The 15,600-nt window shown below is 39.2% G+C and overlaps 1 protein-coding gene across 4 annotated transcripts in view; it reads left to right on the top strand.

Moving 5' to 3' along the window:
* The window catches only part of GLRB (glycine receptor beta), a gene marked incomplete at both ends in the record, with an annotated part of 65,002 nt that extends 58,468 nt beyond the window's left edge, over positions 1-6,534 (top strand). For 3 of the 4 annotated variants that reach the window (XM_082837874.1, XM_082837873.1, XM_082837872.1), the window contains one exon: positions 6,238-6,534. In XM_082837874.1, the coding sequence (XP_082694000.1) occupies positions 6,238-6,534 (297 nt within the window). Of the gene's footprint in view, positions 1-6,198 lie in introns of all 4 variants that reach the window. The other variant, XM_082837871.1, reaches the window with a different exon arrangement.
* Positions 6,535-15,600: the final 9,066 nt, after the last annotated feature.

The raw sequence follows: 15,600 nt of genomic DNA, 5'->3' as shown, positions 1-15,600 counted from the left end.
AGCTTCACAATGCTCATGTCAGGCAGGCTACTTCTTTACTGGGTGCCTGGCTCACAGGGAAACTATGCCCATGGCTTGGGATTTGTCCAGCGCAGTGAGTAGCTAGAGAAGAACGGAACAGTTAAAACCCATGACCTTGCCTTGTCACTTGGTGATGGGTCTAAGAATAGCGGACCATGCCTCTAGATTCAGGTACTGATACATCCTGGAGCCACAGACCACGTCATGGATTGAGGACAGTTGTCCACTCACTCCAGCATGCCTGTACTTGATGACCTCTAGTTGAGAAGACCCTAGGCCAGGGGACCATTTCCACTGAACGTAGCATGGTAAGTTCCACAAGAGACTAACAGGTCCAGACCATCCTACAGCCTTGGAAACCTTGCCTGCATCTGGCCCCAGACCATGTCCATTTGCTGACCGCCACTCCTACCAACACCTAGAACGTTAGACACGGTTTTAGAGACAGAGGCAAGCAAACTGTTCTTACGTGATGCTGTCTGCAGGTCTTTTTTTATTTTTTTGTTTTTTTGTGTGTGTGTGTGGTACGCGGGCCTCTCACTGTTGCGGCCTCTCCCGTTGCGGAGCACGGGCTCCGGACGCGCAGGCTCAGCGGCCATGGCGCACGGGCCCAGCCGCTCCGCGGCACGTGGGATCTTCCCGGACCGGGGCACGAGCCCGCCTCCCCTGCATCGGCAGGCGGACTCTCAGCCACCGCGCCGCCAGGGAAGCCCTCTCGCGTTTTAATTTGTATATTTAGATCATTTAAATTTAATGAACTTATTGATATATTTAGGGCTTCAATCTATTTTTTTTTAATTTTATTATTATTTTTTATTGGGGTATAGTTGCTTTACAATGTTGTGTTAGTTTCTGCTGTACAACGAAGTGAATCAGCTGTATGTGTACGTAAATCCCCTCCCTTTTGGGCCTCCCCTCTCCACCCCTGTCCCACCCACCCGTCTAGGTCACCACGGAGCACTGAGCTGAGCTCGCTGTGCTATACAGCAGGTTCCCACTACTTATCCGTTTTACACGTGGTAGTGGGTATACGTCCATCTCAATCTCCCAATTCATCCCCCAACCCCCATGTCCACATGCCCATTCTCTACGTCTGCACCTTTATTCCTGCCCTGCAAATAGGTTCATCTCTACCATTTTTCTAGATTCCACATATATGCATTAATATACGATATTTGTTTTTCTCTTTCTGACTTACTTCACTCTGTATGACAGACTCTGGGTCCATCCACGTCTCTACAAATGACCCAATTTCGTTCGTTGTTATGGCTGAGTAATATTCCATTGTATATATGTGACACATCTTCTTTATCCATTCATCTGTCGATGGACACTTAGCTTGCTTCCATGACCTGGCTATCGTAAGTAGTGCTGCAGTGAACATCGTGGTGCATGTGTCGTTTTGAATCATGGTTTTCTCAGGGTGTATATTTTGTGTGCTATTTGTTCTATTTTTAATCTCTTTCTTCTTTCTCCTTCTTCCATGTGGACTGCTTGAACAGCTCGTAGAATGACATGTTGAGTTTCCTGTGTTGTTTGTAAGCATGTCACTCTCTTGCTTGGAGGCTGCTCCAGGTGTCCCATTATATACACATGACTTTATCACAGTTTCCTGATGTCACTCTGTTGCCACTTTGTGTGATGTGTAGAAATGCTACCTCCCTTTAACACCTTTTGCTTTCCTCTTCACATGACAAAATTATTGTAAATACTTCTTAGAACCTAATTAGAAAGTGTTACACTTTTTGCTTCACCATCACACATAATTTGGAAAACTCAGAGAGAGAAGGAACGTTTATTGTATTTGTGCCTATTTTTGTTTACTTTGATCTTTCTTCCATTCTGATATCCCAAGGTTCTATCTTTTATTGTTTCTTTCCTTTTAGAGAATTGCCTTTATCCATTATTTTGGGTAGCACTGCTGGTAACAGATCCTCCTAGTTTCCTTCATCTGGGAATGTCTTAGTTTCTGTTCATTCCCAAAGGATCTCTTCACTGGGAATAGGATCCTCGGTTGAAAGTTCTTTTCCTTTGGCACCTAAAAAGTATTGTGCCCATTCCTTCTGGACTCTGTGGCTTCTGAGAAGAACTCATTCACGCTGTTTTTCTCCTTTAGGTAAAATGTCATTTTTCTCTGGCTGCTTTCAAGATTTTTTTTTTTTTTTTTTGCCTTTAATGTTCAGAAGTTTAATTATGTATTTTGGAGTGTTTTTTTTTAGGGTTCATCCAGTTTGGGGTTTGTTCAGCTTGTTAGAAAAAAATGCAGGCTCATGCTTCTTGCCAAATGGGAGAAGTTTTCAGCTGTTATTCCTTTGAGTACCTTTCCTCCGTCCTTCTAGGACTGTGACGACACAGATGTTAGCTGGTCTGTTACAGGCCCACACGTCACCACTGAGGCTCTGCTCATTTTTCTAGTAAGTTCTCTGTTGTTACCACCGTGAAGTCACACCTAAGTCTTCTGGCCCAGAAATATTGCCTCGGGTGATTCGCTTTTACCTGTGTGCAGATTCAAGCTGGAAAGGACCACAAAGAAAATCTTAGAGGCTACAGTTTGAAGCCTTTGGAAGTTCTTATCTTCATCAGTTTTTATCCTTGACAGCCTCATTATCATAGTACCTCATTTTTGCTACCAGTAATTTTCAGAAGTGACAAGTTTATATGATGAAAGTAAATGAGACACATTCATATGAGGAAAAACGGGGAAAGTATAAATGGGAGATCTGTAGAACCAAGGTCACTTTTAAGAATGTGTGGAGTGGGGTCACTGTCTTACTTCTAAGTAGCTCATTTAATCCCTCTGCATGTGATATTATAATTGTTTAAAGTAGCATTTATATTGTAAACTCTTTGTACTCTCATGTACATGTTTGATTTGATAATGATGTGTGGAGAGTATTAACTAAAGAAAGTCGTGTTTGTGTGAAGTCTCTGATGAGCAGAAGAAGAGACCAGCAAATGAGGTAATGAATTATGAGCTGTTTAAGCAACTAGAGGACTTCTCAGTGTGGAACCTAATTTTATTGCTTATTCAGCTCTGACACATCATTAAAAATTACTTCTGCAGTAGACCTACTCTTCACCAACACACACACACACACACACACGCACACACACACACCTCATTTCAAATATAAGAATCTGCAAATACGTTTATAGAAGAGTGTTCAATAAACTAAATGATTAAGCATTTAGTGTAACCAAACTGAAGTTTTTGGAGTGATTTTTCCTGTTATCACTTCAACATTGAAGTAATTATTCTTCCCTTAACTATTTCCTATATTTAAACAATCTCTTGGAATAAATGTAACATTCTATGTCTACATTTTGAATGAGCTGTGTAGGTACAATTATATAATGATTAAAATTGCGGGCAGGGCTTCCCTGGTGGCGCAGTGGTTGAGAGTCCGCCTGCCGATGCAGGGGACGCGGGTTCGTGCCCCGGTCCGGGAAGATCCCACATGCCGCGCAGCGGCTGGGCCCGTGAGCCATGGCCGCTGAGCCTGCGCGTCCAGAGCCTGTGCTCCGCAACGGGAGAGGCCACAACAGTGAGAGGCCCGCGTACCGCAAAACAAACAAACAAAAAACGAACAAAATTGCTGGCAGAATCTAAGAATTTGTTTATGTAAACAAAACACTAGAAAATTTGAAGTGTTAATATGTATGACTTAGGTTATAATATCATATAAATTGGGCTACTTGTCCAGTTACTTATAGATGCTGAAACTACCCCTAAAGCCATGAATAAAATACGGTTCAGAGTAAATGCATTTCTGTAGTAAATATGTATGGCCTTCTTTGTGCAAAAGTAAAAAGAACTGGTAGGAGTCACGCTTCCTGAGTCGCTGTCAGAAGCCAGAGTCCTCCTTTGTTTTGATACGTGATTCTAAAGCACAGTTAGTGCTCTTGGAGCAGAGGATTCTAAGTGAGAGAGAGCCTGGGACACCCACGGAGTCCCAGAGCTTGCAGGCTGCTCTGAGAGTCTGAGAATAGTACAAAGGTTTGATATGGAGAGGCTATTCCCAGCTTCTCTTCCGATCAAGGTCGTGATTCAGTCTTTACACAAGTTCGCTGACACACACTGGGACTTACCCATTCGTCAAACAGTCCTGGAAAACCAGAGCTTCAAATGCGGTCTTCTGTCTGGGACACTTACCAGGAGGGTATGTGCGTGTGAACGTGTGTGTGTGTGTGTGTGTGTGTGTGTGTGTGTGTCTGTGGAGACAGAGCTTAGGTGACAGACTGCTTGCTGAAAGTGACCTTTTAAGATTTCAAATTGGGGAATTTAAATAAAAGGCCTGGAAGTAAATTTTAAATATATGTTTTCACAATTCGTGATATATATATATACATATATATAATATATACATGAACGATTTCCCAAAGTCTCATTTAAATAACTTAGATTCTCGTGGCTAGCTTTGTTCTGTCTCATTCCATTGATCAGTCCCTATTTTTTGCCAGACATTTTCCTAGACACTGGGTTAAATTGATGTGGACCAGAGCCCGGACCAATGGTGGCTCCGTCGGGATATAACTCCTCTTTAAGCTCCACTGGGTCCTCACCATGGGGAAGCTGGGACTGTACGTTAAAAAACGGGGAACGGTAATCCTCTTTCTTCCGGCTGGCCTCCTTTAGCTCCAAGTCCCATCAAACCAGGACGGAACTAAATCGACACTTTCTAAATATTGTAATATGTTGGTGATTCACATTTTTTTAACCTATAAGACATTCAGAAAGGATGAAATTCCAGTGCCTCAGTCCCCATTCCTACTTACCAACATTTTCTTGTGTACTTTTGTACAATTATATTTACATAAACATCTTTTTCAAAAGTTCTCACCCAACAGGATTGTACAAATATCTATGTGGCATAAAGATATAATAATAAAGCCAACATTCATAGATCAGCTTAAAAAAATAACATTACCAGCACTTGTTCAAAATTGAAAAAAAAAAAAAAAAAGGAAACAACCTAAATGTATAAAGCCAGAGGATGTGGTGACACATTTTCATTTGTTTTTTCACTCAGTGTGTGTTGGTTACCTTTGCTCTCCACCTCTGAGCACTGCCATCTGGCTTTTGCCCAGAAAATATGCCTCAGTGTTTGTTCGGATAAAGGATACCGTCCTGGTACCTGAAGGGCTGCTGGGGAATGATTTGTCTTACATCTTACATTAAGCATCACTTTTACCCAGCCATAATCTAGTAAATGTGAATAGAATCCACATAAGTAGTCAATGTATTATTGTAACTAAGGCAAAAACTAGAGTGTGCTAATAGTGTACAATGACGTGGTCTCCTTTTTCGGTAAAACAGTAAATATTTTAGTGAAGATTCCCAAGGTGAATCACAAAGGTCGGGAGTAAGAACAGTGAAAGATGAAGCAGTGGAATCATGGGCTCCCCCTTCTGTGGCCTTTCCTTAAGCCACTGGTCAGCCTCTGTCTTTTCCACGAGCTTTTCTGACGGCCAGAGAGAGTTCAGTGTGAAATAATTATTTTGTATATTGTAGGGAATTGAGTCAAACGTAGTACTTCAGAGATGATCAACTGAACAGTCTCTGTAGCATATGATCTGGCTGAAATAGCCACAGTTTCTTTGGATTTTCTGAGTTTGGATTCTCTGGCTAATTCATCTTCAGGCGGCAAGTGAGGAATGCCTTTCGTTGGTCAATCTTTGGTTCATGATCATTGTGACCATTTTTAGTTCTTACTTGTGAGTGTGGTTTAGAGACACAGTCTGTCTCATTGCAAGGATAAATGCCTCAGTCTTTTATAAACAACCCAATTTGGCAATAGGATCCCTGGGGAAATCAAAGGTCAGAGGTACCAGAAGACGTTTGTATTCCGTATGTTCTGCTAATATGATCTGTGTCATGGTTAAATGTTGGATTTTCATTTATCGGTCAGTCTTTCAACTGAGAACTCTCACAAGCCTGGGAGCACCTAAGATAAAGGATGATTTGCGCCTTGATCCCTTAACATAAAATAACCTACCAAAAGTTTATTCCATGACGTAAGCCTTGTTGTATAGGCAACATTTTAGAGCCCTAAACGTTCAGGTAATTCCGTGGTTTAATCAGTTGACTATTATTTCTGTTTGACAAAGAGACATAATAGTCAACTGAATAAACCATCAGATTTTTAAAATATCTTTTTGAATACGTTTTACAAATAGAAAAATTCTAAATATCCTGTCTTTAATTTTTATTCTCAGGTTGGAGAGACCAGATGCAAAAAGGTTTGTACGTCCAAGTCTGATCTGAGATCTAACGACTTCAGCATCGTGGGAAGCTTACCGAGAGATTTTGAATTGTCCAATTATGACTGCTATGGAAAACCCATTGAGGTCAACAACGGACTTGGGAAATCCCAGGCCAAGAATAACAAGAAGCCGCCTCCTGCCAAACCTGTTATTCCGACGGCAGCGAAGAGGATCGATCTTTATGCAAGAGCGTTGTTTCCTTTCTGCTTCTTATTTTTCAACATTATCTACTGGTCTATATATTTATGATAAACCTTTTCCATTCGTATAAAGTCAAGTCCCATTGCATTGTGAACAACCTCGTTCATTAATGCCAATCTGTGAACATTCTTTGCATTTCCGTAGCAATATATTGCATTTTGGATGCCATTGGAGTGTAATACAAATATGGCGCCTTCATCATGTGGAATGGCAGCATGATCTTGTTACGTCTGTGCTCTAATCATGATGTATTTATGTAAAGCAAACATAATTGCTTTAGGAATAAATGAAGGATAAGTGTACCACGTAAAATAGAATCCAAACATTTCTCTCCAGTTAGTGTAAATTGCAAATATTCCGATAATTCTGATAATAAAATGGGGTGCACTCTGAACCCTGTTTTGTCATCATCGCAATGTACGTAGTGTTTCAAATCCCTTTCCTTGTAACTTTCGGAGAAAGCCATCTTATTCTTGTACAATTTTAGATGGTATTATCATAGATAAAGCAAAAGTATATTGCATATGGTATAACTTTATAAGTAGAAGTATATCAACTCTAACTACATGAGCTCTGTGGAGAAATAAAGTTCAAACAAATTCCTAATTTTTAAAAGCAGCTCATTTTAAAGTGTGCCTGTGTTGTCAAATGCCAGATAATAAAGCCCAGTGAGCATTTTTGAAGCAAAGGGAAATCTAGATTTACCTAAATTCGTGCTGAATTCTGGTTTCTCATAAAATAAAAATAAAAGGAGATATATTGATTAAATATTTCTGATAAAAGAAGTTCTATTTAGTCCACTTTAAAACCTAGATATATTTTCATGGATTTTATTTTGTTGATACAGAGTATACAAAATCATTGTGCCTTAAAAAGAGTCATAAATATTTTGAATTGGAATATAGCAATGAATATGTGATTTCATACCATTTGTAAGAAACCAAGAGGAAAATACCTTATTACTAGAAGTAACTTGAGTTGGGAAGAAAAATCCATAATCATTAGAGGATTTTAACTTCTTTATTTTATTAAAATGCTCACATCGTTTAAAGTAAAATTAAATTTTTTTCCTGAATTCCTCTTTTTCTTATTTGAATAGTGTTTGATTTTGTTACAAGACATTTAAAGGTTAAGTAAATGGTTACTTAGTTAGATCTCACCTCCATTTGTATCTTCTTTCTTGCTAAAAGTCCAGGCTACTTGGATTAATTGCTTTGGTCTTATTCCAACTTGCAAAATAGGTACCTTCTGGTCTATAAGACTTGTATTCCCTAGTAATATCAGAGCCAATGTACCTTCTTATTTCTCCATAGCTGATACTAGGACTATCAGTAATCCATGTAACATAAACATAAGACCAAATAAGTGTATTTACATTATTTGGAGAGTTTGCAGCAGCTGAGGGTTTGGATTGTCAGTTCAATAATAAAATGTGTTTACATATTGTTTATGCAAATTGCATCTATAATTCGATGTTATTTTATTGAAGACTTTAATTTGTAAGAGTCACTGATTACTGAATCTTTAAAAGACGAGATATATCTAGTCCTCTGTGGTCCTTCAGCACCCTCTAGTTGCAAAAGCACAGTCACCTGAGTCACTTTAAAAATGCCACAAGTCCCCCTGTTGATGGACTTCAACATCCTGCTAGGACCCGGACAGTAACATCTTAAACTCTGAGAGGAAAAAGCGTCTTGGATAATACTTAGACCATTTAAATTTGTAGTTACAATAATTATATTTGCTTATGATCTCTGTTCTTCATTCTTGCCAATTTCATTCATTTTAGGGAGTTTGATTTAGATACAGAGTTTTAAGTGGGAAATGTATGAAATGGAAGACAGTTCTCATTCCATAAGAATTTATTTCTTGAAAATAATGTGAATGAATTCCTTTCTGTAATACAATATTGTAGCCTCTTAAGATCCATTTTAATACCCAAATATATATAACTGGCTGTCCCAGGATTAAGTGTGTATGTATAATTACAAATGGAACATTACGCAATGATCATAAGGTAGTACAATTGGTGTCCACTAACAGTTGCTTTCTATTGTTATCTTGAGGATTTAGTGACTTAACCCCAGGGTAGTTCTGATCTGTGTACTTTAAATATTATGTCTTTCTAGGAAACTTGCAGTATATTTACCTGGATGTCAGTATCGCAAATTCCATGTTTCCAAAATAAAAAAGATCTTCTCCTTACAAATCAGCCGCTTCTCTTATTTTCTGTTTCCAGTAAAGCCATCACTATTCCAGTCCCCCGTGGGCCATCTGCCTTCCTTTGTCACACGGTATACCCTGTCAAGTTCCAAGTCCTAAAATTTCCCCCCTTACACCAACCACTGCTTCTCCATTTCTGCGGACACCACCCTAATTCAGTTTCCCTTTCCCATGCATCAGACAATTACAGCAGTCTACAAACTTACTTTGTGATGTTTATTTTGTAATGGCGTGAGTAATACATGAATATCTCGACGTATTAGAAAAACAGGTGTGTCTAAAATAAGTAAGCCCTTAACGTTGTCATAACCTTCTATCTTCAAACCTTTCTCTTTTCCCAGAGGTCACCACAGTGACCTCTAGGCATCTACAGCCTCTATCTACCTTTTAAATATAAAAGATAACGTAACGGGATTTAACGTAAATGAGATTTTACCATACGCACGGTTTTGCAATTTGTTTTTCATCTACTGTATTTTGGAGCTCTTTCTGTGTGAGGATATATTGGATGCTGATAAACCTTTTGCCTCCTATTATTCTATAGCATGAATGTGTCTGAACTTAGCTTCTTTTTAAACATGAATTTTGATTGTTTTTCTTTTCTAATACAAAATAGCATCGTACTAAATATTTTTGTGCACACATGCGTATATTTCCGTGAAGTGGATGCCAGACGTGGAGTTGCTGAGTTGAAAGAAGTCTACATCTTAAATTCTGGTAATGTCTTTAGATTGTCAAGATGCTGTGTGCAGACTCTCACAGCCTGGTCATCTCTTAACCTGTTGCATGTAGTGTACGTATTACTTTTCTTTCTTAAAAACTTTTTTTGACCTTGTTTCAGACTTCCAGAAAAACGTGCAAAACTATTACAAAGAATTCCTGTACGCCATTCATGCCAGTGCCCCAAAGGTTAGTACTTCATCACACTAGGTTTATTTTCCCTCTCCCACTGTGTGTGTGCTCACATGAGACACTTTTTTTCTGAAACATTTAAAATACAGTTGCAGAGATGATGATGACCCTTTGTATTTACACACTTCAATGTATGTTTCCTAAACAAGGAACATCCTTTCATAACCACAGTAGTACCAGGTACCCACATCCAGAAATTGACATTGATAAGTTACTATAATCTAGAGGCCTTATTCAGATTTGCCAGTTGTCCCACCTTTTCTTGTTTGTTTGTTTTGGTTCAGGATGTAATCCAGTATCCCATTCTTTATTTACTTGTCATGACATGAACTTCTTTAAAATAAAGCTGAGATCACGGCGTTCTGCTCAAACATCTTTAGAGCTTTGTATTGCCCAATGAACTAAGGAAAAAAGTCCTCCCTCTGACACATAAAGTTCTCCTTGTTAGAGTTTAACTTATCTTGTAGCTGTTTCTCGCATTGCTCACATCTCAAACTCCAACCAAACTGAAGCCGACCTTTGCTTGTCACACTTAGCAGTGACAGGATTGCTAAGTTCAGCGAGGTACCTTTCCTTTTAGGTTAGTGTTTAATTTTACGTCTCATTATTTCTCGTAAGTGGGTCAGTCTTGGATGGTTTGTCTTCCCATACTCATGTTAACTGATATGATTTTATTCAACATTAAGCGTGTGTCAGTTATACAGTTTCGTCTCTACTGAATAATAAAATTAAAAATATTTCCCATTGCACATGTCGTGTTCAAATTAAGCTGCTTTAAAAACCATTCAATTTATCATCATCTAGATCATGGAAAATTTCAGTTTACATAAATAGCTGGATACAAAAATTTAAAGTACCAGGCCTAAGATGAGAAAAAGTTTGAAATCTTTTTTATAACCTTTAATAAGGATTTCTTGTTAAAATTTTATTATCTTGTTTTAGGAGAGCAGATTTATTCCAGTTATATTTTCAAATGAAGTGCATATGTTTACACAACCTATCAATAATCTAGCATTCACTAATTCCCCCCAACCTTTTTTTATGAAGCTGGTCGTAACCTTTTAAGAGGTTAGGGTCCAGTTATTTCAAAGCATTGGAAGCATCAATGGAGTAAATATGCTTTACCGACTTTCTTGCGATTGATATGAAAGGATAATATAGATGCCATATTCAAGGGTGGTTATAATCTTAGCGTGTTTATATACACATATGCATAAACTTGATATTTTGTATTTTAATACATTTTGCATTTTCTCCACATACACACACACACATATATACATAGGTATTTTTTAAAATTAATTTATTTATTCTTGGCTGTGTTGGGTCTTTGTTGCTTTGCGCAGGCTTTCTCTAGTTGCAGAGAGTGGGGGCTACTCTTCGTTGTGGAGCACGGGCTCTAGGCGCGTGGGCTTCAGCAGTTGTGGCTCGTGGGCTCTAGAGCGCAGGCTCAGTAGCTGTGGTGCACGGGCTTAGTTGCTCCGCAGCACGTGGGATCTTCCCGGACCAGGACTCGAACCCGTGTCCCCTGCATTGTCAGGTGGATTCTTAACCACTGCGATACCAGTGAAGCCCTACATACGTATTATAAAATTTTGTCCTTAACCAGCAAGAACAATGAGAAAACTCGTGAATTTTGTTCCAGTTGGAATTTCTGTACTCCAAACAATAAGTGCATTTTCACTGTTATAAGTATTTTTACAGTTTCCAAATCTCATGTATCACACCCAAAACAGGTCTTTCTAAATCCTCTCAGAGTAGAATACTAAATAACAACAACAAAAATGTAAATCAGTAAATGCTTCTTGGGTACTTGATATTTTGAGGGTCTTGTGTCAGCCCAAAACCGTGAAGATGAAGAAAACATTTAAGAGTGGAAGCTCTCTTAAATGATAGTCAATAGTGTGAGAAGGAAAGGTATGCTAATGATACAATTCTCTATAATGCAAATCAGAATACATAATGCATGTCATTAAAAAGCATAAGGGAAGGAAGAAAATCAGTGATTTGAAAGGAAAAGACTTGTCTTAAAGAAAATTAAGTAAAGTATACTTTACTGTAGTTAAATAAAGGCCATTTTACTATAGATCATAGAATTTTGAAGCTAGACATTAATGAGAAGAAAAGTTATGAATTGTAAAGTGGAGAAACATTGCCATAAAGAAAGTTAAAGTGCTCTTTGAATTTTATTTCCTAGTTAACATTGCTGAGGAAATAATGAAGAGGAAAAAGCAGATTTTCCACAGCTGATGGAAGGCGCTTTACCTGGTGTTTGTTTCTTAACTAAAACTCCCATCTGATCTTGATCCTATAACTGGAAAGAATTTTCAGTAAATCTCAGTTTGCAGCCCGAGGCAATGGCAGTTCAATTAATATTATGCACAGTGAGGTGACCAGGAGTCACCTCCTGGGCTCCGTGATTTAGCAAGAATGCAGCAATTACCACATCAAATAGGGATTTTATTAGTCAATTAGCATTGCCTTGCCCCTAAGCCACTGCTGACGTGCAAGAGAAACCCTATTTTGTGAGATGGTAAACTAGATGACGAGGCAAAGATTTTAGCTTTTGAAAAGCTCGGCTGACTTTACCGCCTGTTCTCAAGGGATGGAGCTGGCAACGTAGCAGGAGGAACATGGCATTTAGCAATAGTAAACACTCTAGCTGCTCTTCTTCAAGGACCACGACCTCGTGCCGTAAAGCTTTTAGAGACCTGCGGAGGACAAGAATTCGGCGCACCACAGCAGCATCATATCTGCTGACTTACTAACGAGCTTCAGCATTTTTAATAAATCTGAGTCAGAATCTGCAGGCTTCTCAGCTACAAAGATGATCTTTCACTTATTAACTGAGAGAATATTTTATGGAACCCATTAGAGGGAATACCTAATAAATTCTGCCTTGGACTGTTATAAAGCCTCTTTCTAAACGCAGCTGCCCTTCTCTGGTTTATTCCTTTGTATACTCAAAAGCCCTTTCATTCAAAAATCTCTGGAGTTTCCAATCGGTCCACTGACATCTTGGAAGCTTTCAAATTTCAAACGTCCCAATAAAAATGTGAAATTTCTTAAGGCATATACATGGGAGGTGCATCCTACAGAAATAATCCCAGGAGCTACGCTAAGTCAGAAGCCAGTCCAGTATGTAGACGCAGAGGGAACAGGAGAGGGTAGAAAGACTTGGGCTGGAAGGAGTAAGAATACGTTATAGTTATAGTTTAGTTATAGTTCTGGGTTTGCTTTTCACAACCCTGCAAACCTTGTCAAAGAACGGTTTTCTCGGGCTTCCCTGGTGGCGCAGTGGTTGAGAGTCCGCCTGCCGATGCAGGGGACGCGGGTTCGTGCCCCGGTCCGGGAAGATCCCACGTGCCGCGGAGCGGCTGGGCCCGTGAGCCATGGCCGCTGAGCCTGCGCGTCCGGAGCCTGTGCTCCGCAGCGGGAGAGGCCACAACAGTGAGAGGCCCGCGTACCGCAAAAAAACCCCAAAAAACCAAAAAAACGAAAAAAACAAAAAAAAAAACATGGTAATAATGACCACCTCATAACATTATTGTGAGGATTTAATGTATTAAGTAAAGTGCTCAGCAGAGTTCCAGCACGTAGTAATTGTGCAATAAATTGGGGTTATTATTATGTCCTTTTATCCCTTAGTACTGCACTATTTCTAGCACTAAAACTACTTTTTTTTTCTCTTCAAATGAATTTATTAATTCAGCTCTTCATGTTCCATAAATTGTCACTGATTTGGTAATTTGTTGAAAACATTTATATACAAATATTCCACTAAAACATAAAACTTTAATCATAAATAAAATACTAAAACTACTTTTAATGAAGTTTGTCTTTCAAATAAAAAATGCACTGACATCCATAATCATTGAGCTCTTTTTTTTTTTTTTTTTTTTTTTTTTTTGTGGTATGCGGGCCTCTCACTGCCGTGGCCTCTCCCGTTGCGGAGCACAGGCTCCGGACGCGCAGGCTCAGCGGCCATGGCCCACGGGCCCAGCTGCTCCGCGGCATGTGGGATCCTCCCGGACCGGGGCACGAACCCGTGTCCCCTGCATCGGCAAGCGGACTCTCAACCACTGCGCCACCAGGGAAACCCTCATTTCTTTTTTAACGTCTTTATTGAAGTGTAATTGCTTTACAATGGTGTGTTAGTTTCTGCTTAATAACAAAGTGAATCAGCTATACACAATTTTGAATATAAAATAATTTAAGGAACAATAGCAGAAACTATCAGTTGCATATTAAAATATTCTTGGAGTGTGTTAAGGAGTCCTTAGATTATTTACTTGGAGTTCCGAAGTTTAAGAATTAGGTTGTGGGCAATGGAATGCCCAAAATTCAGAATACACTTAGTTAAGGGTCATATTTTACATTTATCCTTTAAAAAGAAAAATAAATGAGAAGACTTCAGAATTAAAAAAAAAATAAGGAAAAGAATTTCCTAGGTGTATTAAACATGACAAATCAAGATCATATTAACTCATGCGTGTATGGTACTGATGCGCGTATTGTAGGATCTCTTATAACTTGTGCGTGTATGGTACTGATGCCCGTATTGTAGGATCTCTTATATGTCATGCGTGTATGGTACTAACAAAAGATATTTAATGCTCATAATGGTCATCCTGGCAAACTGCATGATTGTGAAATTCTTCCTGAAACAAAGAGAAAACACTAAATTGTGTTCGATAGAATTGTCATGTTAAAATAGTTGATTGTATTCTCATTCTCTGAGGATTGGTAATCCAACTGCTGACCATAATGGTTATTCTCAATTAATCAAAATATCCAATTAACCCAATTCTGTATAAATGGAAATGTATTGCATTCTGAATTCATACTAAAAATGTATGAGGTCAACCTCTAAGTAATAAAACCATATTTAACTCTCCTTAAGGCAATATATTTTATATTATAGTAACAATAGTTATCCATTTATTGAAGAAACATTGTTCTTAAAACCTAAGTATAATACTGGGAAGATATTAGATTTTAAAAAGTACATATATGAATGTGTATATATATGTGTGTATATGTATATGAATGTGTGTATGTATGTGTGTGTGAATAGGTTTAGGTAAATACGGGTCTATATTTGTATATGTATATACATATCTGTACATGTATATATGGATACATAGAGTATGTAACATTAACTGGTGTTTTATCTGCGACTAAGACATACTACGTTTTTGCCCTTTTGGAAGTCCAGCAGGGTAACCTATTTTGTGTATGTCTGGGACAGTCTCACAAGAAGGTTACACTAGGAGCTCTGGAGGGAATGCCTATTTAAGGGTCAAAGAAGTGTGTGCTAATTGCTATGAACCAGACGGCGCACAGAAAAAATCTTAGCCTCAGCGGACTGTTCCATTTATTTATTTATAAGCAATCATTGAAAACCACTCCCATTCTTGTATATAGGCCAGGTCCGCTCTGCCCCGCCTCAGAAAGCGCACATCCCCTCTCCTGCCCCATCATTCCAGACATGGAGAACAGCTCCTCTTTTCCACTTGCCAAACGGTCCTGGAAGGAAACACCCCCAGGTGCGTCCCTGCTCACTTGGTCTCGTTCTTTTGGATTCACACGTAGTTTAGGCTGAATCTGACAGCTTTCACACACGCCAGGTCACACCTGTCCTCCAGGGCATACTGGCGCGCGCAGAATACCCCATCTCGTGGGGATGTACCATCTTAGTACCTGAGAACCGTCGGCCTGTTCACAGCCTGCACCTCAGCTACTCTGGTCTTGTCACTCTTCCCTCCCCAGGAGCGGTCCTCCTCTAGTTCCCTCTCTGACTTCTGGGGTCTCCATCCTTATAAACAAAACCTTAGCGTTTTATTCCTTTTCCTGCCTCTCCTGACCTTAGTCAGAATGCTCCAGAGAACTGTTTAATTTAGATCTCACACCGTGAACTAGATCTCAAACCGTGTATGTTTCAAGTGGCCCCTGTTTATTTTCCCTCGCCATCTAGGG

Source organism: Leucopleurus acutus, assembly GCF_964270905.1.
Source record: "Leucopleurus acutus genome assembly, chromosome: 4".
NCBI lineage: Eukaryota > Metazoa > Chordata > Mammalia > Artiodactyla > Delphinidae > Leucopleurus > Leucopleurus acutus.
Note: the sequence above shows the minus strand (reverse complement) of the source record. Positions and strands in the feature narration are given on the sequence as shown.